Raw genomic sequence first — 24968 nt, forward strand, 5'->3', positions numbered from 1 at the left:
GACTGGTGAGAGAGGCTACTAAAAATCCAACTGTCAATTTCAGAAGTCTGCAATTGAATGAGCTCTCCATAAAACAAGCCTCTATGGGAGGGTAGCAAGAAAGAAGCTACTCCTTAAGAAGGTCCACATAAAAAGATGTATAGCACTTGCAACAAAGCATGAGAATGACCCAGTTTAGATATGGATAATGGTTTTATGGTTAGATGAGACCAAAACAGAACATTTTGGCCAAACTTCAAAGAGTTATGTGTGGTGTAAAAATAACCCTGCCCATGCCTCAAGAAACACCATACCTAAAGTGAAATATGGTGGTGGCAGCACCATGCTATTGGGATGCTTCAATGACCCTAAGCCTAAGGCAAAAGCTATACTGGAATGGCTCAAAAACAGAAAGGTGAATGTTTTGGAATGGCCAAGTCAAAGCCCTGATTTTAACCCTAGTGAGAGGGGCCATCCCAACAACCTAGAGGATCTCTATGAATTCAGCCAGTAAGAATGAGGAAGAATCTCTCCTGAACAATGTGTAAAACTAGTACATATGTACTCCAAAAGAAACAAGATTGTTATTCAGCAAAAGGTCCTCAATAAAGTATTAATGTTTAGGGCTAGAATACTTATGTAAACACTAACTTTTGAGTTTTTTTTCTTCAGTTAAAGATCTGAAGAAAACTGTTGATTTTGATTCTGGAAATGTACTGTTACAACAGAAGAGTACATAAGAGTTCTCATTAAAAATACTGAATGGATAAATATGTGTACAAATCTTCTGTAATGCAGAAAATTATGATGATTTTCAAGAGTACTGAAAACTTTTGCATGCCATATATAGATATATACTAGCAAAATACCCGTGCTTCGCAGCGGCGAAGTCCTGCCTTAAAATTTTTATTAAGTAAAAGTAAACCTTTTTAAACTGAGGGAAAATATACCAATAATTATTTGTTAAGGATCTCTTTGCATGCCACGTTGTCAGTTCGGCCCTCCGGTTGTAATATGACCAAGCTGTGCGCTGAGCTTACTCTTCAGCATGCAACGTACATTTGGCCATGTAAAAAGCAATCTTGCTTCAAATCTCACAGCTTGGATTGCTGCTGTCATAGTCGGTTTGAGTTTCATGGTTTGTTTCAATTACGTTAGTATTTGCAGGACTTGTTGTGCTGAAGTGACATTCGACATCTGTCAAGCGTTGTAAGCATACAACCAGTTTCATCGATGACTTCGCATACAGCTTTTGAGAGATTAAACATTCATAAACATCAAAGTGTCCACTACTGAAATCGGCACCTGTGAATCTAAGATGTTTAAGAGGCATTGGCGGTTGTCGAAAGGTGTAAAATATTTGGCCATTACGGTACACTTGAAAGCGACAACCGAACAATTCAGCGGCAGCCATCAACTCACATGCAGAACCATAGGTGAAGGGCTTAAGCATTTCACTCTTAGTGTGCTCCTGTGTAGTATAATTATCTCCTGTACCGTCATCAGTCCACACCTTGAACCTGTCCCAGTCATTCAATACATAAGACACAATGTTCCTCCGGATATCAAAAGTGAGCCTGATATGGCCGTGCAATATGTAACAAAGAGAATGGAAAAGGTAGGTGGTATCTCCAGGCATGGAAACCACTCGGTAAGTGATAGTTCTTTGATCGATAGTCATCATCTCGATAGACATGGTAATGGGGGTTGGAATGATAAAGGAAAATGTAAAGTAAGTGTAAAATACCTATACAATAACTATAATTGTAAAAAACAAACAATAAAACAGCGGAGAAGCCGTGGATTAAACAAAAAGGCTGTAATTATCAGTAGGGAGACGTGAATCCCGTGGCGAAGCAAGGAAGGGAATGTAGAGACTGGAGCGACGGACAGCCTTATATAGGCAGGCAGCCAGCCAACAATGTGGGAGGCGTTGGGATGGGGGACCCAACGCCGTCTGCCTCACACGGTGACCGAGTTGCAGGCTATGGACGTATATATGTACGTAAGTAGGATTCAGTTAGCGTTGGGAACCCGTGTACCAAATTTCTTGAAGATGGGCCCATAAGTAACAAAGACTGTTGAAAAGTTCAATATGGCGGCCGACAGTGGCATCATATCACCAAAATAAGTACATACATTGGTTTCGGTTAGTGCAGGGAAGCCGCCTACCAAATTTCGAGAACATGGGGCCATAAATAAGAAAGTTCAATATGGCGGACATGGTTGACCGTTATGACCATTACGCGTAGAATTTCGAAATTAAACCTGCTTAACTTTTGTAAGTAAGCTGTAAGGAATAAGCCTGCCAAATTTCAGCCTTCTACCTATACGGGAAGTTGGAGAATTAGTGATGTTGGAAAATTCAATATGGCGGCTGACAGTGGCGTCATACCAGCGAAATAAGTACGGACATTGGTTTCCGCTAAAAGTTAAATATGGCGGCCGACAGTGGCATTATACCACCGAAATAAGTACCAAATTTCAGCCTTCTACCTACACGGGAAGTTGGAGAATTAGTGACGTTGGAAAGTTCAATATGGCGACTGACAGTGGCGTCATACCACCGAAATAAGTATGTACATTGGTTTTGGTTAGCGCAGGGAAGCCGTCTACCAAATTTTGTGAAGATGGGGCCATGAATAAGAAAGTTCAACATGGCGGACGTTGTCGACCGTTATGTGTAGAATTTCGAAATGAAACCTGCTTAACTTTTGTAAGTAAGGTGTAAGGAATGAGCCTGCCAAATTTCAGCTTTCTACCTACATGGGAAGTTGGAGAATTAGTGATGAGTCAGTCAGTCAGTCAGTGAGGGCTTTGCCTTTTATTATTATAGATATATCAAGAACTGAACCATGCAGTCTCCATTTACAAACATTTATGAAACAAAATGGGTTGTTCTAAAGAGCTCAGTGACTTCAAGTGTGGTACTGTGATAGGATGCCACCTTTGCAATAAGATGGTTCGTGAAATTTCATTCTTCCTGGATATTCCACAGATAACTGTAAGTGGTATTACTGGAAAGTGGAAGCTTTTAGGTACAACAGCAACTTAACCAAGAAAGACCACATAAAGTCACAGAGCGGGGTCAATGACATACTTCCACTGTCATTAATGTAAGCACAAAAACTGTGTGGAATGGGTTTCCATGGCCGAGAAGCTGCAGGCATGCTTCACATCAAGTCCAATGCCACGCGTCGGATGGAGTGGTGTAAAGCACATTGTCACTGTACTGTGGAGAAGTGGAAACATGTTCTGTGGAGTGATGAATCACACTTCTCTCTTTGGCAATCAGATGGGTGAGTCTGGGTTTGGCAGATGCTGGAGAACTTTACCTGCCTGGCTGCATTGTGCCAACTGCAAAGTTTTGTCAAGGAGGGATAATGCTGTGGGGCTGTTTTTCACGGTTTGGGGTAGGCCCCTTAAATCCAGTGAAGGGCAATCTTAATGTTCAGCACACCAAGACATTTTGGACATTGCTATACTTCCAACTTTGGGGAAGGCCCTTTTCTATTCCAGGAGCCTTAACCAATCGAAAACCTTTGGGATAAACTGGAACAGAGATTGCGAGCCAGGCCTTCTCCTCCAATATCAGTGCCTGAACTCATAAATGCTCTGCAGAATGAATGGGCACACATTTCCACAGAAATGCTCCAAAATCTTGTGGAATGCCTTCCAAGAAGAATGGAGGCTGTTATAACTGCAAAGAGAGGGAACATCTCCATATTAAAGTCTATGTCTTTGAATGCATTGTCATTAAAGTCCCTGTTGGTGTAATGGTCAGGCGTTGCAATACTTTTGTCCATATAGTGTATGTACCCTGGGTTTTTGGTGCGAGTTTGTGTCTTTTGGCGATACTGCATGACTGTCACTGTTCTTAGGAAACACGCTAGTATGAATTTCATTACACTTTATACACATAACAACAAAGTCGATCATGATCTTTTTAAAGGGTTTGCAATAAAAGCCGGTCCAGTAAATGAATGGCTGAAAATGTGAATAAACATTATATTCTTAGAGACAAGGAAATACCTTTCATTAACTAAAAGAATGGGTTTCTAATTTTCAGACTGTTTAATATACTTATAGGCACCATAAAGGCACAGTGTTTAAGACTATTGGCTTACAGCTCTGGAAACTTGTGTTCTACACCCAACACAATTACTGTGAATGTGACATCAGAGCATTACCTCTATGTATGATTATCTCATACAACTGCAAGCTACAGCATATAACAGAACTCATCAAAATACTATGAATCCGTATTTTTGGTAATGTGTCTAAATGTTGCTATCTCATGTAAACTGTGCACACAAGGTACTCATGTAGATGACACAGGGCATTGAAGAAAAAAAATACTATATAGAATGAGATTTGAAACAGGAAAAGATCAAGGTTATATTTTACTGCTGTGCAATATCTTTTAAGTACTACTGAACACAGTTCAGAACTGTATCATTTATTCTAAACTTGAAAAAAGTTAGAGAATATTGTAATATGGTTTGAATATAGAGCGATAATGTTGATAAATTGTGGATTATTTATTAAGGGACCAGCCGGAAGGTTGTGGTAGATGTCTTATTTTTCATAATGCCTTTGCCTTACTACTTTTCTGATTTACTGCAGTGCTAAAACACTATGTAAAGATGAATTTTACTCATGTTTACACATTTGTTTAATTATTCTCTACACTGATTAGTAATGGTGTTCAGTACCATAGCAAAATGCCAGGAAGGGAAGTATAATGTTAATGGCATTAGACTATCTACTCCCAAATCTGCTGGTTCTTTTCTCAGTGTGTTTGACCCCATGAAAGTAGCTGACCTACTCATGTTTCAACTGTAAAAAATGATTTAAAATAACTGTACTGTTTCTCAAATAAACAAATTAGCCAAATATAAAATTATGATAATAATTATTAGAATGTTATGAAATCATCATCACCAACAAAACACAACTTTGTGATTGCTGGCTGTCTGCCCCCATCTAGTGGTAAAAAGGCAATTTGCAATTTGTAAGAGTAGCTACAAGCTAGAAGGCCCTTTGAACAGAGTGAGCTGGGGTAAGGGCTCACTGGTTGGAGCAAGAAAGGTCAGAATAGAGAAAATTGAGAAAATGTCAAAAATACAAGGAGCAAGCCATAATGCTTGGTATTGAAAGGTCAAGTGGACCTTGAAATGCTGCGGTGAGCTGGCGCCCTGCCCGGGGTTTGTTTCCTGCCTTGGCTGGGATTGGCTCCAGCAGACCCCGTGACCCTGTAGTTATGATATAGCAGCTTGGATAATGGATGGATGGATGGACCTTGAAATGCTGTAGCTCTGCATTTTTGGATACACTGCATTTTTCTGCTCCTTTTCTTATTCCTTTACTGTGTACAGGAATTTAACAACACACAATTTTTGAGCATTTTGGTTTAATTGAGCCATGCTGGGTGAAAAAGAACACTATGACAAGTAACAAAGTTTTTATAATTGTAGCATTACATACTGTAAATGCTCCTTAACCTCTTTGCATTGCATTTTATTCCATAAAAACATGAAAAAAGCATTGCATTTTACTGGCATGAAAAATTACATTTTTATTAAACCTCAAAAGTGTAACAATGATACAAATAATAATCATGAATAACATAATAATATGAAATGAACAATAATAACAAAAATAATAACAGTAATAATAATACTACTAATGATGCCAAAACAGTATATAATCTCAAAATTGGTCCTTTGTGTGGTAAATCTTAAAGCACAATCCCACATCACAGTCAGGACAATAATAGCATGTTTTTTTGTTTTTTTTTTTCTTTCCAGATTTATCAGGTTTTTTTTCTGTTGGAGGTATATAATCAATAATGTCTGGCAATAAGATGCTCTGGATTAATCCACAATGTGCTAGGTCAACAGCATCCCTCTTTAGTGGTGGTGTGGATGGAGGATGTTAATCAGCACAATCTACGCAGCCCATTGTGCTATTGTAGTCAACCAAAGCAGACTTCATAACCTGCTTGTTGCTTTTTACATGAACAGTGACCGTAACTGCATTATGTACAGTGCTAAGAAGACAAATATCTTGTCTTTCCATTTCAGCACAAGCACTTTACCATTTTGCCAAGCTACTAGTGCACCTTGATGTAATTTAGCTCTGCCAAAGTCTTCAGGCATGCCATGATGGTTGGGACTGTTCCATATGTGTCAGTCTTTCTTTGCAGCAAAAGGTCACATAGCTCTGGTGAAGTATAACTTTTGTCCATGGTTACACAGTAACTCTGATCCAGATGAGCATCTATTAAAGTCAGCACCAATGACGTAGCAACGCTGTACCGACTGTATTTCCGATCGACCATTGTCCCTTTCCCAGTGTACAGAACCAAATTCCAAATGTATCCCGTTTTAGATTCACAAAGCTCATAAAACTTTATGCCTAATCTTGCCGTTCTAGACATGATTTACTGCATTCATGACAGTCTGCCCTTATAAGTCATGAGATTTTCTTCGATGCTGACATCACACTCTGGAATGTAAACGTTCCAAAATATTGTTACAAAGGCCTGGTATACCTCCCAATTTTTCTTCAGTTTGAGTGTTGGATGGGTACTCTCAAAGTCTTCATTGTTGGTAAAGTGCAAATATTTAATAATCGGCAATAACCTACACTCAGACATACTTTCCACAAAGAACGGTGTGCCCAAAATTTTGTTCTTAGACCAGTACCATGTCTGCTCAGGGAAGTCCTTGCAATATGAAGCCTAAAAAAGCCCAGATATCATCAGCAGTTACTACTTCTAAAAATTTTTAAATGAGAAAACTGCTTAGGTGTATGGTTATTTGCCCAACACTGTTCAGCGCAATGATTCATCTCGAAAACAATTCTGTCGAACATCTCATCATCCAGGAATAACTTCATAACAACATAAGTGAGTGGATTTTCTGTCAACGTACACTTTTATTCCTGGATGCCCCACAAAATCAAAACGAGGCGGCGCTGGTTTATTTGAACCAAAGTCAACAGACAGCCAAACACAAGTGTCACTTTTGGATTCATCACAATCACTTTCGGGCTCACTGTCTGTTTCGGTTTCACCACCTGAGGACAGATTCGCTTCCTCATCACTGCTGAAGAGAAGCTCCTCAACATCACTGCTTATATCACTAGCAAGAGTGTGCAACACCTGGGCTGCTGAAAAACATTTTTACGAGACACCATTATCACGGCGGGTGTTACTGATCACACAGTTGAGAGAAGAAGACGTACTGACACCTTTGCTCATGTAATGCTCAGATGTAATGCTTATGCAAGACCCGCCAATAATGTTGCCCGAGTAATGCTCAGGACTTATGGTGACAGCACTTTTACTGCCCAAGTGATTCTCAGTTCTAATGCTTACACAAGATGCATCTGTACAGTTGTGCAAGTGACACTTGGGACTAACTCTTTTAGCTTGGTTTTCATAGTTCGAGTAATGCTCAGGTCTAACGCTAAGGAGGTTACAAGGCTAATCAATAATATTAAAATTAATTACTACAGAAAATGTACAGAACAAGTTAATATTGTAAAACTAAGACTCCATTAAGAGATGCAGCTTTAAGCAACTTTCAGCCAGGAATTGTCTTTCTGTTTATTTTCGTTATAATTTTATTGTGGGTACTGGGTAAAATATGTATCACTAGCATAATCTTAGTATTTAACCATTATCTGTAACTATAAAAATATTGTCTCATAAAAGTAACATATTTGACTTCCAACACGTTACTTTGGACTTCTTAATATAAAAGTCCATTCAAATGTAGGAAGAACATACAAACTTTATATAAACTGTGACCAGGGCAGGAATTAAACCAAGGTGTGTTGTGAGTTGTGAGATAGCAGCACTACCCACTCTATGCACCATGTTATTGCAATTTATTTCTAGTAATCCTAAAATTAAAAAGAAAGAAAGATTTTAAAAAATAATGGTTAAAAACTGAAAATTGTAAAACATTTAAATTGGCAAAATAAACAATAGTGATGCCAAGGCATTAAGAAGTAAGCAGACAAGATGATTATAAATAAATAAACCTTACATTTTAATTAGCCTTAAATTTAGTAAGTTAACTAACATTATTAACTATATTGAAAATACATTGATCTTTAATTTCTTATATAATGAGTGGCTATATTTAATGTTTTATATACACTTTTTTTAAGTATTACAATTATTGTATTAACGGAATATGATTCCTCAAAAAAAAACAAAACAAAGCCTTATTTTTCATTTTCAAAGAAAAAGCAATTGATTCTGCAAGCTGACATGAGCAATCTTTAGCTCTTATGGGTGCTGACACTCAATTTTAGAGCTCTCTTCTACAAGGGTGTTACTCATGTGCTGCATCTGTCTTAATGCCTGAACAGACCAGATTTCATGTCAATCTGCTGGGCAGTGGTCTGGAAAAACTTTCTGCCTCACAGCTTTAAAGCATTCTCCTGCTTTGTCTTCAGAGATTACAATCCAACTGCAGCAAACACATGAAACAAGCTGCAGTTTCACAGTTGCAATACATTTTATAATACCTGCATTGTACACACTTGTAGTTAACAAAGGCACAATAACTTTCTGTAAAATGACTTATATCTCACCTCTATGCAAAAAAAGCTATTGTGATTTCATACTGTAAAAACAAATTATTTAAAACATAAAAAAATAAACTTAATTTAATAAAATGTGTGATTTTTTGCTTTAAAAACATTTTTAAACTAATTTAAGTAAATATGTATGCTAAGGTATATATTACTGTAATGTACACTATATGAATGTTTCCAATTACTGTAGTTTAATAAAAATAGCTTAATAATTTACAAGTAAACTGTGAACATTCCTGGTTGATAGCAATGACCAAGAAATAGTAGCACCAAAACATAAAGCTTACCAATAAATCACTGTTCTCTGAGTCTGCTATTTGCCTGTTCTCCTTGCACAGCCTCACGGGGAGATGCATCTTATTGTATCTTAGCAGCAATGTCAGTTAAAAGTCAATTACAGAGTAAACATAAGTTAAAAATAAGGTAATCACACACACTTTATAGGTTAGGTTTTAAAGTCAATTCCCCTACGTGTGTGTTTAAGGACACAGTGGTGAAGCAATGAAAATCATGGTTACAAAGGAAAAATAATTAGAGGATGGTGGCTAAACTTGGAATCAAACTTGGGTCCCTAGAGCCGTGCGCCAGTAGTACACACTATCCTATGTTTTTGCAACAGGGTTAAAATTATGTGTAAGAATTAAGTGGCCGTTTCCTTTAGTGCAGAACATTTTTTAATATTCTCTTAAAAACATGAAAATTTGAAAGAGATTACATGGAATATTGAAGATGTGTTCTAACAACTGCTGTTTGTTCAAATATATACAGTTAATTAAGCTTAAGCTGTGAACTTGTTTGGATGCATATACACACACAAAAATATCCTTATGTGTGCACAGAACAGGGGGAAAACATGGAAATGTAAGGGTTAAAATTGCAGCATTTTTTCCATGTACCGGAAAAGCATCAGAGAATATTGCATTAACAGAGGTTGTAATACAGCTTAAATAGGTTATTTGATTGATCTTTTTTAAACAGTTTTCAAACAGTATGCTAAAGGAAAAAAATAATTAATGTGCAATTAATAAATGAATATTGCTGTAAAACAGAGAAGGATGTTGTCAACAGGGCCAAATAGCTAGTGAGAGGGAGGGGGAGAGGGACAAGAGGCAGCATAGGCAGTCAGAATGACAGATTGCAAAAAAAGTGCTTCTTTCCCCAAAGCAGTTTTTACACAAGTCCCACCTTCAGCATCTCCTCGTGGATTCCGTAGTGCCCATATGAGCTAAAATAAACATCATCTTCGTCTTCTCGAAGCTCTGCAATAGGGCCTCCAGTTGAAGTATGTAGCTTGACATCTGCGTTCATCACAAGATTCTGAGCAAATTGTCTGTAATCAATTTCAAACACACCCTTAAGGCAAAACAAGTGGACCAATGAAGGAGAACAACTCTGACTGCAGTGGAATTTTCCCATTTCACTTTCAATTATTCACAACCTCAAGATCCCCCTGCTGGTAGGAAAAATATCAAACTGAAGTGTCTACACTGCAGCAAACTTAAATATGTACAATAATTAGTTTTTCTCTTCTTCATTTTGGTTTGAGACAGCATAAACATTGACATTTTAACATATTTACTAGCATATTTTAATTTATAACATTTTTCATTTTCTCAGTTAAATACTGAAGGAGCAGGTAATATCAAAGAAAAATTATCATTATGTACATACAAAATCACTTATTAAATAAAAATGATAATACAATATTTACTATAATGTATTTGTAGTGACCTTCTAAAACACTTTAACATATAGAAATAAACTGTTATTACTTTCAGACTGCAGTGGTTTTCAAAAGAATCAAGCGGTTTTCCCATATATCAGCTGTTACTGAAATTCTTACGATTTGAACATTAAAGTTTGGTAGGCAACTTGGGTGCACTTGAGTTAGAGGGACTTTTTCCCTGCATTAATGTGCCATCTGTTTTATTGCAGAGTTATACAAAAATGCTGGCATCACCACTACAAATACTGCTCAAAATCCAATTGGTAAAAATGAAACCCAAGAAAGCACATTAAAACAGAAGTGGCAAACAATACCTCACTAAATAACAAATGAAACAATTTAATAAACACATCTTTATCTTAGGTTGCTACTTCTTTTAATTTGATAACTACAGTAGTCTCTCATGTGGTACCCTTGTGTAAAGTGTTGTGAAAATAGTAATGTCTAATGCATCCCTTTAATCAAATGCTTTGGTCGATTCCTGAAAAATTCTAGCATTACTTATGAAAACCAATATCCCACATTTAAACGCAATGACTGCTCACTAATGAATGTGTACTGAATAGTCAGTCAGCCTATCCCAGCTAGCATAGACGCAAGGCAGGAAAAACCATGAACAGGGCACTAGTCCAGCACCAGGCGAACACGAACACACACGAATACACACACACAAGGGCCAATTTAGGATTGCCAGTTCAACTAACCTGCATGTCTTTGTACTATGGAAGGAAACTGGAACACCTGGAGGAAACCCACACAAACACGGGGAGAACATCCAAACTGCACGCAAGGAGGGCCCAGGACGTGAACCCTGGTCTCCTTACTGTAAGGCAGCAGCCTACCACTGTGCCACCCTGTACTCAATAGAACTTGCATGATTTTATTTTTAACAATTGTTTTTCTTAATTGCACTTTATTTTTTCTTAGTTTACACTATAAATGTTACTTAAACAGGACTATAACTTTTTACACCTTTTTAGATAATGGGACAATAATTGCTTAACTGATGAAAACCTCAGGAAAATACAATTTAAAAAAGCATTTGGCACATGCTGTTATTATCCTTCTACTTTGCTGCTTTCTTATTTGCCTCTCACTGTTGCTTTCATGCAACCACAAACATTACACAATATTTTTTTTCCCCTTTGTAAATTCAATATAAATTCTTTACTCATCCTCTGAAATTCTGCATTAAACATGCTGTTGCTTTTGCATTTTGGAATTAACTTATCCTTCACTGTAACAAGTAAAACATTAAACTGACCAAACCTTTACTCACTATCTTCTTTCCTACAATTTAACATCATTTGCTTCTTTAAATCTTTGGTGTACCTCCACGAAATTTGCCCAACTATAATCAATAGTTAGGAAAAATGATCTGCCAAAATGCTGTGGAACTTATAATATTATTCATTTTGAATACCTCTAGCATTAAGACTTTTTTCTATTACTGATTTTTGTATGCTTTTTCCCTGGCGGCCTCTGATACACAATTCATTTTTACTTTATTACCAAAATTACTGTCTGATACCTGTTAACAGTCTTTCAAACTGCACAAAACTGCAAAACTCTGATCTCTTATTAACATCTCTAGATTCTGAAAAATGAATGCATGCTTTTGCTTTCAGATTACAACAAGGCACCCCTAATAGGCCTACCTATGAACTACTTATATCAGCTACTATAACAATAGCATAAAAAAACTCTCAAGCACATCTCATCTCTCTCAACAACATTAAACTGATTTCCTGAGTCCTCTACAATTGATTGTAAAATACTGTTAATCTCACAGAAAGCTCTGAACAATCAAGCACCTTCTTATATTTTGGAGTGTGTCCCCACTTATATTCTTAATGGTAATCTTAGATTCACAAACACTGGTTTGCTTGTTATCCTGTGGGTCAAGCATAAAAAAAGGCAAGCAGTCTTTTTTTCTTATGCACCAAAAATCTGGAACAATTCTTTAATTTCTCCTTTTTATCATTTTTTTTTCTTTTGAACCTTGCAATAGGTTATAATACAGTATGTACTGCGTATAATAAACTTAAAATGATTGCATTAGTCATTAACCATTACCATGTCCATTTATTTATTCATGCACTCAACTATTTTTTTGCTACTGTAATTGATTCTTTAACATCTTTTACTATAGTTTGACCTACATGCCTCATATAAAAATGTGTTACCCAAACAAATACCTTATATTATACTTGTTCAGTTCTAAACTCCATGTAACCAATGTCCCTAGTTTGAACAATCTTTAATTAAGCTATGCATATACGTTTCCAATACATCTGTGCCCCTCTTTTTTAAAATATAACCTATCCAGACAACACAGATCCCATTTGTTTCAAACACTACCCCAACATCACATCTCTATCCATCCAAGAGCAATGCATTCAAACTGATTTCTTCAGTGTAATCAGGACTGGTATGTGACAGAAGAAGCACTTCAAAAAAAAGATCACCTTGCCAGTTGTGCCCTAAGCTCGAAAACCTAGCTTTTTGAATTTGTCTTGCATAACTGGAAATTAGCACATCCCTTTGTCCTTTGTTATTACATGGACAATGTCAAATTGATCCACCCAGGAATAAAACAATATACCCAGGGAAGACTCTACACACCAGAGAGACAGCACATCACTAAAGGTTTCCTGTTACTGGAGTAAACCCGTGTGTCAAAAACCATGATAATCACATAATTTCTGAAGAATTGTCAGCTAAATATTCATGCTACAAATATTCTGTTCTACTAAATCCCAAAGGTGTTCTACTGGATTCAGCTCTGGTGACTGGAATGCAACTAAAGAACAGCGAAGTTATTCTCATGTTCATGAAACCAATATGAGACAAGTTTTGCCTTGTGACATAGTGCATTATCATATTGGAAGTAGCCATTAGAAGATGACTAAATTATGGCCATGAAGGGGTGCATATAGTCAGCAAAAACACTCAAATAGATTGTGGCATTCAAGAAATGATTGATTGGTATTATTGGGTGCAAAATGTACCAAACATTCATTCCCCACACTATTACACCAACCACAACCACCATCAGTCTGGACTGTTGACACAAGGCAGGTTAAATGCATGGACTCATGCTGTTGGCACCAAAATTGGATCCTAATATCTGTGTGCCTCAGCAGAAATCTAGAATCATTAAAAAAGGCAATGTTTTTCCAGTGTTCAGCTGTCTAGTTTTGACCAGCCTATGCCCACTACAGCCTTAGCTTTCTGTTCTTGGCTAACAGGAGTGGAACCTGATGTGAACTTCTGTTGTTGTAGCCTGATTCAAGATTAGATATGTTGTGGTTATCAATGCTACTGTAGTCATTCCAGTCTGGCCTGTCTCATCTGACCTCTCTCATCAACAAGGCATTCATATCCATAGAACTGCCACTCACTGGATACTTTTTGTTTTGCACACCATTCTGAGTAATCTCTAGAGACTGTTGTGAATGAAAATCCCAGGATATCAGCAGTTACAGAAATACTCAAACCGCCTGGCACCAACAATTCATGCCACAGTCAAAATCCATTATGCCCTAAGAACATACACAAAATATCTAAAGGAATATTCACAGCACAAATACACAAGAAGACTACTCTGAAAACTCTCCTATTGATAGGAAACTCATTAATTATTAAACAAAAAAAAAACAATGTTTTTTTCCTTTACTTTTTCTCATTGAGTACAGAAAGAAACTAAGACACAATATAAACTCTGTTTCAGTATCCTCCAGTTTAGAGTATTCCACCAATATTATGCTTTTTAGATTAAGGTGCAGCCTTTACTGCTAGTGACCAAAGAATTCTGCTGCACAGGCTTAATAATTAACTCAGACAATCTAGCATTGCTTTTGGTTTACTTTGTACTTCTACATGTACTTTTCAATATATGCACAAGCCTGATAAAAGAACTCAGATGCAGGGTCCATTGCTGAAAACATTTTTCTCCACATGTGTTTAAATTGTCATAAGATGTCAATGTAATTAAAAATGGAATATCAACTACTTTATATGCTGATGACATACAAATGTACAGTACTTAATTACATTAGTGTGGTGAAAAATGAATGGATAAAAATATCACATTTGAAAAGCAACTGTAGTTCTTTTAGTGGTAGCAAAATAAAAATAAAATTCAGACAAATTCTAGTGTGAAAAGCTTGAACAATCCACATAAAATCAAAGCTGTATTACTTCTAAAACATTATAAAAAACGTCCGTTTTTTTTTTTTTTCAAATTACCATCTTGAATTTACACATCACATCCGGGAACAGCCAATGACAATTTTTGCTTGGAAAACTTCTATTGTCATCAATAAAATGTAAACCCTTCTGTCCAGTCACAAAAAGCTGTCTTTTTCTTTTCAAATGCAAACTGCTTTGCTCAGACCGTGGGCCTGGTCCCATCCTCCATTTCAGCAGACGCATGGCTCTCTGAACTCCTGCTGACAGAAGTACCTGAAGGCTGATTTATATCTCACGCAACACTAGCAGCTATGCTTGCCTAGGCACAGCTAGAGATTAGAATATACAATTACACTATCAGTATCCCTTTTATTTAAACCGAGACACTGTGAGTCTTTACATACAAGTGAATGTAATAAATATATTTTAGTGATAAATATATGGTTCAGCATTATTTTAAATTTAAAAAACAAAATATATAGTTGATTCCTTATTAACAAAGTAGAAAGTTAAATAATATTATAGAACAAAATTTAAAGTACGACACATGAAGTTTACTGGAATAAGAAACTACCTTAAGAACACTTATGTTATGTAGAATGCCCAGTGGAGGCTGGGCAGTCTTTTGGCCTTGGAACTCTTGCAGATTTTGTTTTTCTGCAAGTTTTTGTTAGTTTGTTTGTGTTGTTTTTTCTGCCCTCCTGGCCATCTCATCTTATCATTGGATACATTTGTAGAGACTTAAACAATTCTATATATAAGGAATCTACTTCTCTATCTATACTAATAAAAGGCAAAGCCCTCACTGACTCACTCACTGACTCACTCACTCACTCATCACTAATTCCCCAACTTCCCGTGTAGGTAGAAGGCTGAAATTCATTTCGAAATTCTACACGTAATGGTCATAACTGGAACCTATTTTGTCGCCCATATACTGTAACAGACTGCTTCTCGATGGCCGTGTGAGGCAGAGTTGTGTCTCGCATCATCACGCCTCCGACGTAATCACGTGCACTGACTGTGACCGCAGTACGTAGAGAACAAGGCAGAGCTCCAAAGAGTGCTGAAGAAAAGACACTTTACACAATTGAGCAGGCAGAAAAAGAATATCAAGCGAGAGACGCATACAAGCATATTCATAAGTGCAGCTACTGCGGAAACAAAGCACGGTGTAAACCGTAAGTTTAAATTAAGTTTGTAGACACGCTCCTTAAATTAAGTTCATAGGCTGCCGCTGGCATGGGTATAAACGAGAGTTTTGATCACTTTCTAACTAAGTTAAAATTGCTGGTGAAGGACTGTGCTTATGCAAATTTCGAGAGACTGTGTTTGTGGGGGGGATTGACAGTTAAGGCGGGGGTGGAAGTTACATCAGCATCTGCCCTCTCATTCACTTCATTTCGCTCTGAGCTGAGCTCCGCAGCTACATGGTCTTCCAGAAGCAACTTTGTGACGCTGCCACCAAATACTCACAGAAAAATCCACAAGTTAATACACACGCTTTCTCTAGGGCTTCTCCACACTCTGAATCCTCCAGGCACTACTGAGCATAATCTAATTTTGAGGGTTGGGACACCAATAATATTACTGAAAACCTTACAGCCACTGAGATTTTGTAATGGCACGAAACTTCAGGTCACGTGTCTGCAAAAGAACCTAAATTGAGGCAACTATTTTTACTGACGGTTGCTCAGGGGAGAGAGTTTGTATTCCTTGCATCCCCGTTACACCCTCTGATCTCCCATTTCAATTCAAATGCCTCCAATTTCCAGTAAGGCTCTGCTTCACGATGACAATTGATAAGTCTCTGGGACAGACCCTACAAAAGGTTACATTGACAATCATGTTACGTTATTTTGAAAATGTTTCCTTTTCTTAGCACAAGCACAGCTGAGAAGCTTCGATGCATGTGCTCCATAACGCGTTAAAAAATAACGCATTTAATCACACTTTGCATTCCAAGCAAAGGGGAACTTTTGTCAATGCATGATTTCCTGGTACATCGATTACATTGATGCAGACATCAGAGCTACAAAAATGGAAGAGTCTGAAGAAAGCGCGTTGCTAGGACTGATCAGAGGCAAATTTCATTTCGAAAGACTACCCGACGGAAACCTTGATAAAAGCGTGGTTTTGTGCAAACTGTGCAAAAAGGAATTTGCATACCACCGACGCACTTCACCCTTACGGTACCATCTAAATGCAAAACATGTTACAGCGAGCACAGAAACTGTGTATGTTGTTAGCACTAGCAGTATGAGTTCGAGTACCAACAAAAGGAACAAAATTCGTAAGTCAACATCGGTCAAACTTACAAATTCTCTCGCAAAATGGATTGCATTGGACTGTAGACCACTAACAGTGGTGGAAGATAGGGGGTTGAAAAATGTGCTACAGTTAGTGTCAGGTTATCCAACTTTCCAACTGCCGTGCCGAAAGACTATTTCAAGTAAAATTCAACAGCTTTATGACACTGAAAAGCAAGCAAATTTAGATGCATTACAGAAAGCGGACTTTGTGGCTCTTACTCTGGCTCATTGGACTTCCGTGACCGTTAGTAATTCTAATTACATCTAATTAAAAAATGTTCAATGATCACACTGTTTTAGCCTAATGTACAAAATAATTTTGGCTAAGGTTACTCAGAGTTTAAAGGTGAAGCTGGTCAAATTAACTTTTATGTTTCTGCCTTATTTTTTTTGAAGAAAAACTGCACTTTATGTTGAAATTTTTGTTATTATTTAAAGACAATACCATTCTGAAAATGTATTTAAAGTACTTAAAATACCACTTTATTTTTAAGTCTGCCCAATTTTAGCCAGGGATGATATTTTTGTTTCTGTTTTGAATTGAAATGCAGTTTAAAAGCATTTTTTTTTTCAGAAATTAAAAGAGCTTGAGTTTACAATAGTGATGTCCATGTCTATTATTTGATTCTGTCGGCCACTAAAACCCTTTTAAATTAAAAAAAAAAACATTTGCGATTTGGGGCAAATTTTCATGTATGATTACATACGATTAATCAAGATTAATGATTACACAGCCTCTAATTAATTAGATTAATTGTTTTTAATCGAGTCCCACCCCTAATATATATATGTAGATATATATATGTGTACATACAGTATATATGTAGATATGTATATGTATGTGTATATATATATGTATATATATGTATATATCTGTATATATGTATATGTATGTATATATTTGTATATATGTGTGTGTATATATATATATATATATATATATATATATATATTATATACATACATACTGCTCAAAAGAATTAAAGGAACACTTTTTAATCAGAGTATAGCATAAAGTCAATGAAACTTATGGGATATTGATCTGGTCAGTTAAGTAGCAGAGGGGGTTGTTAATCAGTTTCAGCTGCTGTGGTGTTAATGAAATTAACAACAGATGCACTAGAGGGGCAACAATAAGATGACCCCCAAAACAGGAATGGTTTAACAGGTGGAGGCCACTGACATTTTTCCCTCCTCATCTTTCTGTCTGTTTCTTCACTAGTTTTGCATTTGGCTACAGTCAGTGTCACTACTGGTAGCATGAGGCGATACCTGGACCCTACAGAGGTTGCACAGGTAGTCCAACTTCTCCAGGATGGCACATCAATACGTATCATTGCCAGAAGTTTTGCTGTGTCTCCCTGCACAGTCTCAAGGGCATGGAGGAGATTCTAGGAGACAAGCAGTTACTCTAGGAGAGCTGGAGAGGGCCATAGAAGGTCCATAACCCATCAGCAGGACCAGTATCTGCTCCTTTGGGCAAGGAGGAACAGGATGAGCACTGCCAGAGCCCTACAAAATGACCTCCAGCAGGCCACTGGTGTGAATGTCTCTGACCAAACAACCAGAAAGACTTCATGAGGGTGACCCAAGGGCCCCATGTCCTCTAATGGGCCCTGAGCTCACTGCCCAGCAGCATGCAGCTCGATTGGCATTCGCCATAGAATACCAGAATTGGCAGATGCACCACTGGTGCCCTGTGCTTTTACAGATGAGAGCAGGTTCACCCTGAGCACGTGACAGAAGTGAAAGGGTCTGGAGAAGCCATGGAGAATATTATGCTGCCTGTAACATCATTCAGCATGAGCAGTTTGGTGGTGGGTTAATGATTGTCTGGGGAGGCATATCCATGGAGGGTCACACAGACCGCTACAGGCTTGATAAAGGCACCTTGGCTGCCATTAGGTATCAGGATGAAATCCTTGGACCCATTGTCAGACCCTATGCTGGTACAGTGGCTCCTGGTGCACGACAATTCCTGGCCTCATGTGGTGAGAGTATGCAGGCAGTTCCTGGAGGATGAAGGAATTGATACCATTGACTGGCCACCACTCTTTCCTGACCTAAATCCAATAGAACACCTCTGGGACATTATGTTTTGGTCCATCCAATGCCACCAGGTTGCACCTCAGACTGTCCAGGAGCTCAGTGATGCCCTGTTCCAGATCTGGGAGGAGATCCCCCACAACACCATCTGTCATCTCATTAGAAGCATGCACCGATGTTGTCAGGCATGTATACAAGAACACAGGGGCCATACAAACTGTTGCGTACAATTTTGAGTTGCTGCAATTAAATTTTGGCAAAATGGACTAGCCTGCCACATAATTTTTCATTCTGATTTTTGGGGCGTCTTTGAATTCAGGGCTCTGTAGGTTGATCATTTTCATTTCCATCAAACGATGTGGCATCCTTTCATTCCTAACACATTACCCAGTCTATATCAGTATAGATATCCAGGAGGATTTCTTTTTCCCATTGAGATCTGATGTGTTTTCAAAGTGTTCCTTTAATTTTTGAGCAGTTTATATATATATATATATATATATATATATATATATATATATATATGCCAGCAACACTCATGACAATGACAATACAATTACATTGTCAATCATGTTACGTTATTATTAAAATGTTTCCTTTTCTTTTTCATTACTTCTTTAACACACTACTTCTCCGTTGTGAAGCGCGGGTATTTTGCTAGTTAGTTATATATGCATCTTAGGCAAGTGTCTATCAATTCCTTGCATGTTGTTCATTCATTATTATTTTTATCTCATTTTAAGCTGCTTTTCTTTGTTCATAACTATTTAACATTTTGTAAAGCACTTTGACCTACAACCTGTATATGAAAATGTGCTATAGAAATAAACATTTTTGTTGTTACAAGAAAAAAGGTTTAATGAAAACAAAAAACTGTAATATAAATCAAAGGTGGATGAATCCTCTAACCAGCCAATGTTTGCTGTGAAATATAAATCTAGCCTGTGATGATGCACAGAATTAGATTTTTTTTTTTTTTTTATTTTATAACTCCCAATGGTTAATGAAAATGCAACTTTCATCTATACTGAGAGCAAGTGTCTTGCACCTTTTGCTTGTTCAACATTAATGGCATAATAAAAAAAGGTGTTGATAGTTTTAAAAGAGTATCAATTTAATTTCTTTTTAGCATACCACTGTTCACAAAGTATAGTCTGAGAGTACTTCATTTAATGTAAAAACATCCAATGCAAAACATCTATTTTTCAGTGTAAGGTGTAGTATATACCAATGTTGCCATTGGGTCAATATTTAGTCACAGTTTCTGTGCATTTTACAAGCTCTCCATTTATCTACACTTTTTCACTTGAGATGCTTAATTTTTCCTTGCACCTGCCAACAAACAAACAATTCATGGAAAATTGTAAAATAACAAGATTGGGTGCAGGCCTGACAGTGTAAATCAAAAGACCTAAAATCCAAAGATCATCCACACATTGGATCCAATGACACCAGAACAGATTTCAGCAACCGTTTTTCTTACAGACTTGGATTAACACTAGAACTGCCAAGAGGCTTCCAAACCCCTTTGTTTCCTCACTAATGGGCCATCCCCCTCATCATACTGATAGGGCAAAAAAAGGGATGCACTATCTCCAAAAAACATAGATAGGCTAATAGAGCTTGGGCTTGAGTTAACAAAAACCAAGGTCGGAGCATGGGGTGATGCAACAAGACAATCGCCTAAAGCAGTAATTTTCTAAGGACAGCATTTTCACATAACCCCTTTATTCTGCTGGAATCCAGTCACTTCCAGGCAGGTGGTGCAAATGCATTGTGAAGGGTGGAGACTACAATGAGAAATTACATGATCAATTTTGTTAAGGTTTGTTCCCATTTCTAATAAATCCCATTTTCTAACTTTAGCTTGACTTCCCCTCGTACATATCCTGTACCACTCTCACATACATCTCTGCCACTGCCAAATTCCTCATAGAATACCACAATTCCTTTCTATGCACCTTGTCATATGCTTTCTCTAGGTCCACAAACACATTGCAACTCCTATTGGCCTTCTCTATATTTCTCCATCAACATCCTCAGAGCAAAAATAGCATCTGTGGTGCACTTTAATGGCATGAAACCATTACTGCTGCTCACTAATCATCACCTCACTTCTTAACCTAGCTTCCACTACTCTTTCCTATAACTTTATGCTGTGGCTGATAGGTTCTATCCCTCTGCATTTCCTACAGTTCTGCACATCACCCTTATTCTTAAAAATCGCTATTAGTACACTTCTCTACTCCTCAGGCATTCTCTCACTTTCCAAGATTGCATTAAACAATCTGGTTAAAAACTCCACTGCCATCTCTCCTAAACATATCCATGCTTCCACAGGTATGTCATCTGCACCAACAGCCTTCCCATTCTTCATCCACTTCAGAGCGGTCCTTAATTCCTCCTTACTAATCTGTTGTACTTCCTGGTTCACTATCCCCACATCATCCAACCCTCTCTTTCAACCATCAACCACTCAAAGTAATCTTTCCATCTGCTCAACACACTCTCCTTGTTTGTGAGTATGTACCCATCTTTATCCTTTATGACCCTAACCTGCTGCTCTTCTGTCCCAGCCCGGCCCCTCTGTCTAGCCAAGTGGTACTGGTCCTTTTCTCCCTCCTTAGTGTCCAGCCTCTCATACAAGTCATCATACACCTTATCTTTAGCTTTTGCCACCTCTCTCTTCACTTTACAACTTATCTCCTTGTACTCCTGTCTACATTCTTCATCTCTCTGACTATACCACTTCTTCTTTGTCATCCTCTTCCTCTGTATACTCTCCTGTATTTCCTCACTCCACCACCAGGTTTCCTTTTCCTCTTTCCTCTGTCCAGATGTCACGCCAAGCACCCTTCTTGCTGTCACCCTTACTACATCTGCTGTAGCTTCCCAGCTTTCTGGCAATTCTTCACTACCACTCAGTGCCTGTCTCACCTCCTCCCTAAACTCAACCTTGCAGTCTTCCTTTTTCAGCTTCTACCATTTGATCCTTGGCTCTGCCCTCATTCTCTTCCTCTACAGACCACCATCCTATGCTGCTTAACTACACTTTCCCCTGCCACCACTTTGCAGTCTTCAATCTCCTTCAGATCAACTCTTCTGCATAGGATGTAATCTACCTGTGTGCATCTTCTACCACTCTTGTACGTAACCCTATGTTCCTCCCTCTTCTTAAAATACTTATTCACCACTGCCATGTTCATCCTTTTGGCAAAATCCACTATCCTCTGACCTTCTTCATTCCTCTCGACACCATACCTACCCATTACCTCCTCATCTCCACTGTTCTCTTCATCAACATGCCCATTGAAATCCGCTGCAATCACCACTTTCTGTCCCTTGGGTACACTGTTCATCACTTCATCCAACTCACTCCAAAAATCTTCTTTCACATACATTGCACACCCAATTTGAGGTGCATATGCACTAACATTATTCATCATCACACCTCCAATTTCCAGCTTCATAATAATTACTCTGCCTGACACTCTTTTCACCTCCAAAACAATCTTGACATACAGTTCCTTCAGAATAACCCCTACTCCATTTCTCCTCCCATTGACACCATGATAGAACAATTTGAATCCACCTCCTATCCACCTGGCCTTACTCCCCTTCCATTTAGTCTCTTGCACGCACAATATATCAACCTTCCTTCTCTCAATCATATCTACTAACTCTCTCTCCTTACCAGTCATACTGACAATATTCAAGGTTCCTACCCTTAGTTCCACTCTCTTTAATTGCTCCTCTCCTCCTGCTTCCGGACTTGTCTTCTCCCTCTTCTTCAGCCAACAGCAGCCCAATTTCTGTTTTGTCACTTTTCAGAATACTTAATAGCAGCAGATTTGTGCTTCATTTATCTGTATATCTGTATGCTGATTGGTGTTTTGTAGTCATTATATGTAAATGAACCTAGCTGATTAAGGAAGCTTTATGTTAGATGTCCTCAGTTTTCCATGCTGCATTAACAAGAATACGTGGGATTCCACCAGTAGGTGTAAATAAAGAACATCCACTTTTGACTTTATTTATAATGATGGCTCAAGGCTCTCTTCATTTTGCCTAGTATTTTCCATAGCACTGTTTTTTTTTTATATTTCATATTTGTGTAAATTGATCAAATCTATGTCATGTGTGAAAAATGTTATTTTTGAATGGCAGCAGCTTTCTGCTTAACCTGGCAGCCCGCATGTCATCCCACCAAGTAGCTTGCAGTGATGGTGATAGTATATTAACATTAAAATAAATTTATTTAAATAGACATACTGTCACAGAGAAAAGGCTGTTTTCAAGCTTCCATCACATTTACATTTTTTTTACTAAAAGGTGCCTCATTCATGGCCAAGTCTTACAGTCCATTAGTCCTTCCAGTTTCAGCTGCTATATAATCTTGGATGTATGTCAGCATTTTCGTGTATTACAATCAAAGAAAGATTTATTTATTATAAACCTTATTTATACTCACATTTCCATACATTGTCAGGTCTGCCATGTATGTGAAAATGTTATGAATGAGCAACCTTCTATCACTGTGCTCTTCACTCACGACTTGCTTTGTTCACAATGTCTCATGTGTTCTTCTTTCCTCATGCCAAATTAATGCTCTCTTTACATTTTGTATACCAGGTTATGTGAAAGCATTTTGAGGATATTTCAAGTGACTTTAGATCCATTTTTTTACCCAACTGAAATAACTAGAGTGCTGGAAGTTTTGACTATTTTCTTCATTTCGCACACTAAAACAAGGTGAGTGGTATTTTTTCTGTGATTACTGATAACAGCGGCAGGAAAGTATTGTCAAGGTTAAAAGGAAAATTGCAACAATATGGGTGTTTACAGTACAGTTATTACTAGGAAAATTCATAGAAGGACAGGAGCATGACATGCACACCAGTGAAATAATATAACATTTTAAAATACAGAACTCACTGGTGTCATCCCCTGGTACTTCTAGTATAAAGCAGGTTAAGACAGTTGCATTATTTGTATGATCTAACCATTCTGGCTTCTGTGAAGGCATCTTGTTCTTGTACAAGAAAGATATTGTTATTTATGCTGTAATTAATTCAACTTCAAAGTAAAAGTTTACACTGGATCAAGTTGCTGTTCTAAATGTGCGCATGTGTGTTTGTATGTGTATGCACATATAGCATCTGGCTTTTAAGTTGTAATGTATAATATAATGACCACAATAGTAAGTGTTTACATGAAAATATGCGCATACAATCTCTTTAAATACCAAATCTTTGGCCTTCTGAATTAATTTTCTGATTCTTTCAGAGTATGTAATTCTTTCGGGAAGTAGCATAGGATGTTCCAAGTGATATGTGTAAAAATTCCAATGAAACATTTCAGTCTTGTGCAAGCAAAGATTATTAAACCCATCTAATTCAGAATGACATAGAGACTGTAGAAATAGGAAACTGGCACATTCCTGTAACAGAAGAATGCAACGGAAGTGAATCACAGAAAACATAACTTTATGTTTAGTGGAGGTTGATTGACCAGATCAAATTTCTAGTGTCACAGACGGCTGGGGGTTCTTACCCGGCCGGGACGCCTAGAAGGTCCGGAAGGTGGCAGTAAAAGCTTCCGGGTCAGGAGGACACAACTGCCCTGGAGCAGGAGAGGACCATGGGAGAGGAGGAGAGACTTTCCAACTCGTTGGGACTCGTGGCCACCGCCAGGGGACATCTTAAGCCTCCTAGAACCTGGGAGAACATTACTTCCGCCACACTTGGCAAGAAGGCAGAGGAACCTGCCAGGGACGCCCAGAGTGCTTCCGGGGCAAAGGGCAGCACTTCCGCCACACCAGGAAGTGCTGCCGGAAGATCGTCATCAGCCACCTGGAGCACATCCGGGCGGGAACAAAAGGCGCCGCCTTCCAGCAATCTGGGAGCTAGAGTCGGGAGAGGGAGTAGGACGAAGCTCCCAGGAGGAGATTGGCGACCAAGGACTGAGAGAAAGAAGGATTGTTGGGTGATTATTGCTGTTTGCATTGTGTGGTGCTTCGGGACTGTGTTTATTTGTGAATGAATAAACGTGTGACTTTTATAAAGATGTGGTCTCAGACTGGTAGTGACCGGGCA

The 24968-nt window shown here is 38.0% G+C and overlaps 1 protein-coding gene across 3 annotated transcripts in view; it reads right to left on the reverse strand.

Moving 5' to 3' along the window:
• prmt3 (protein arginine methyltransferase 3) overlaps positions 1-24968 on the reverse strand; it is a 347047-nt gene that overhangs the window by 269350 nt on the left and 52729 nt on the right. For all 3 annotated transcript variants that reach the window (XM_039749264.1, XM_039749273.1, XM_039749282.1), the window contains exon 7: positions 9781-9925. In XM_039749264.1, coding sequence (XP_039605198.1) covers positions 9781-9925 — 145 coding nt within the window. The remainder of the gene's footprint in view (positions 1-9780; positions 9926-24968) is intronic.

The sequence above is a fragment of the Polypterus senegalus genome, chromosome 1 (assembly GCF_016835505.1).
Source record: "Polypterus senegalus isolate Bchr_013 chromosome 1, ASM1683550v1, whole genome shotgun sequence".
NCBI classification, from domain to species: Eukaryota; Metazoa; Chordata; class Cladistia; order Polypteriformes; family Polypteridae; genus Polypterus; species Polypterus senegalus.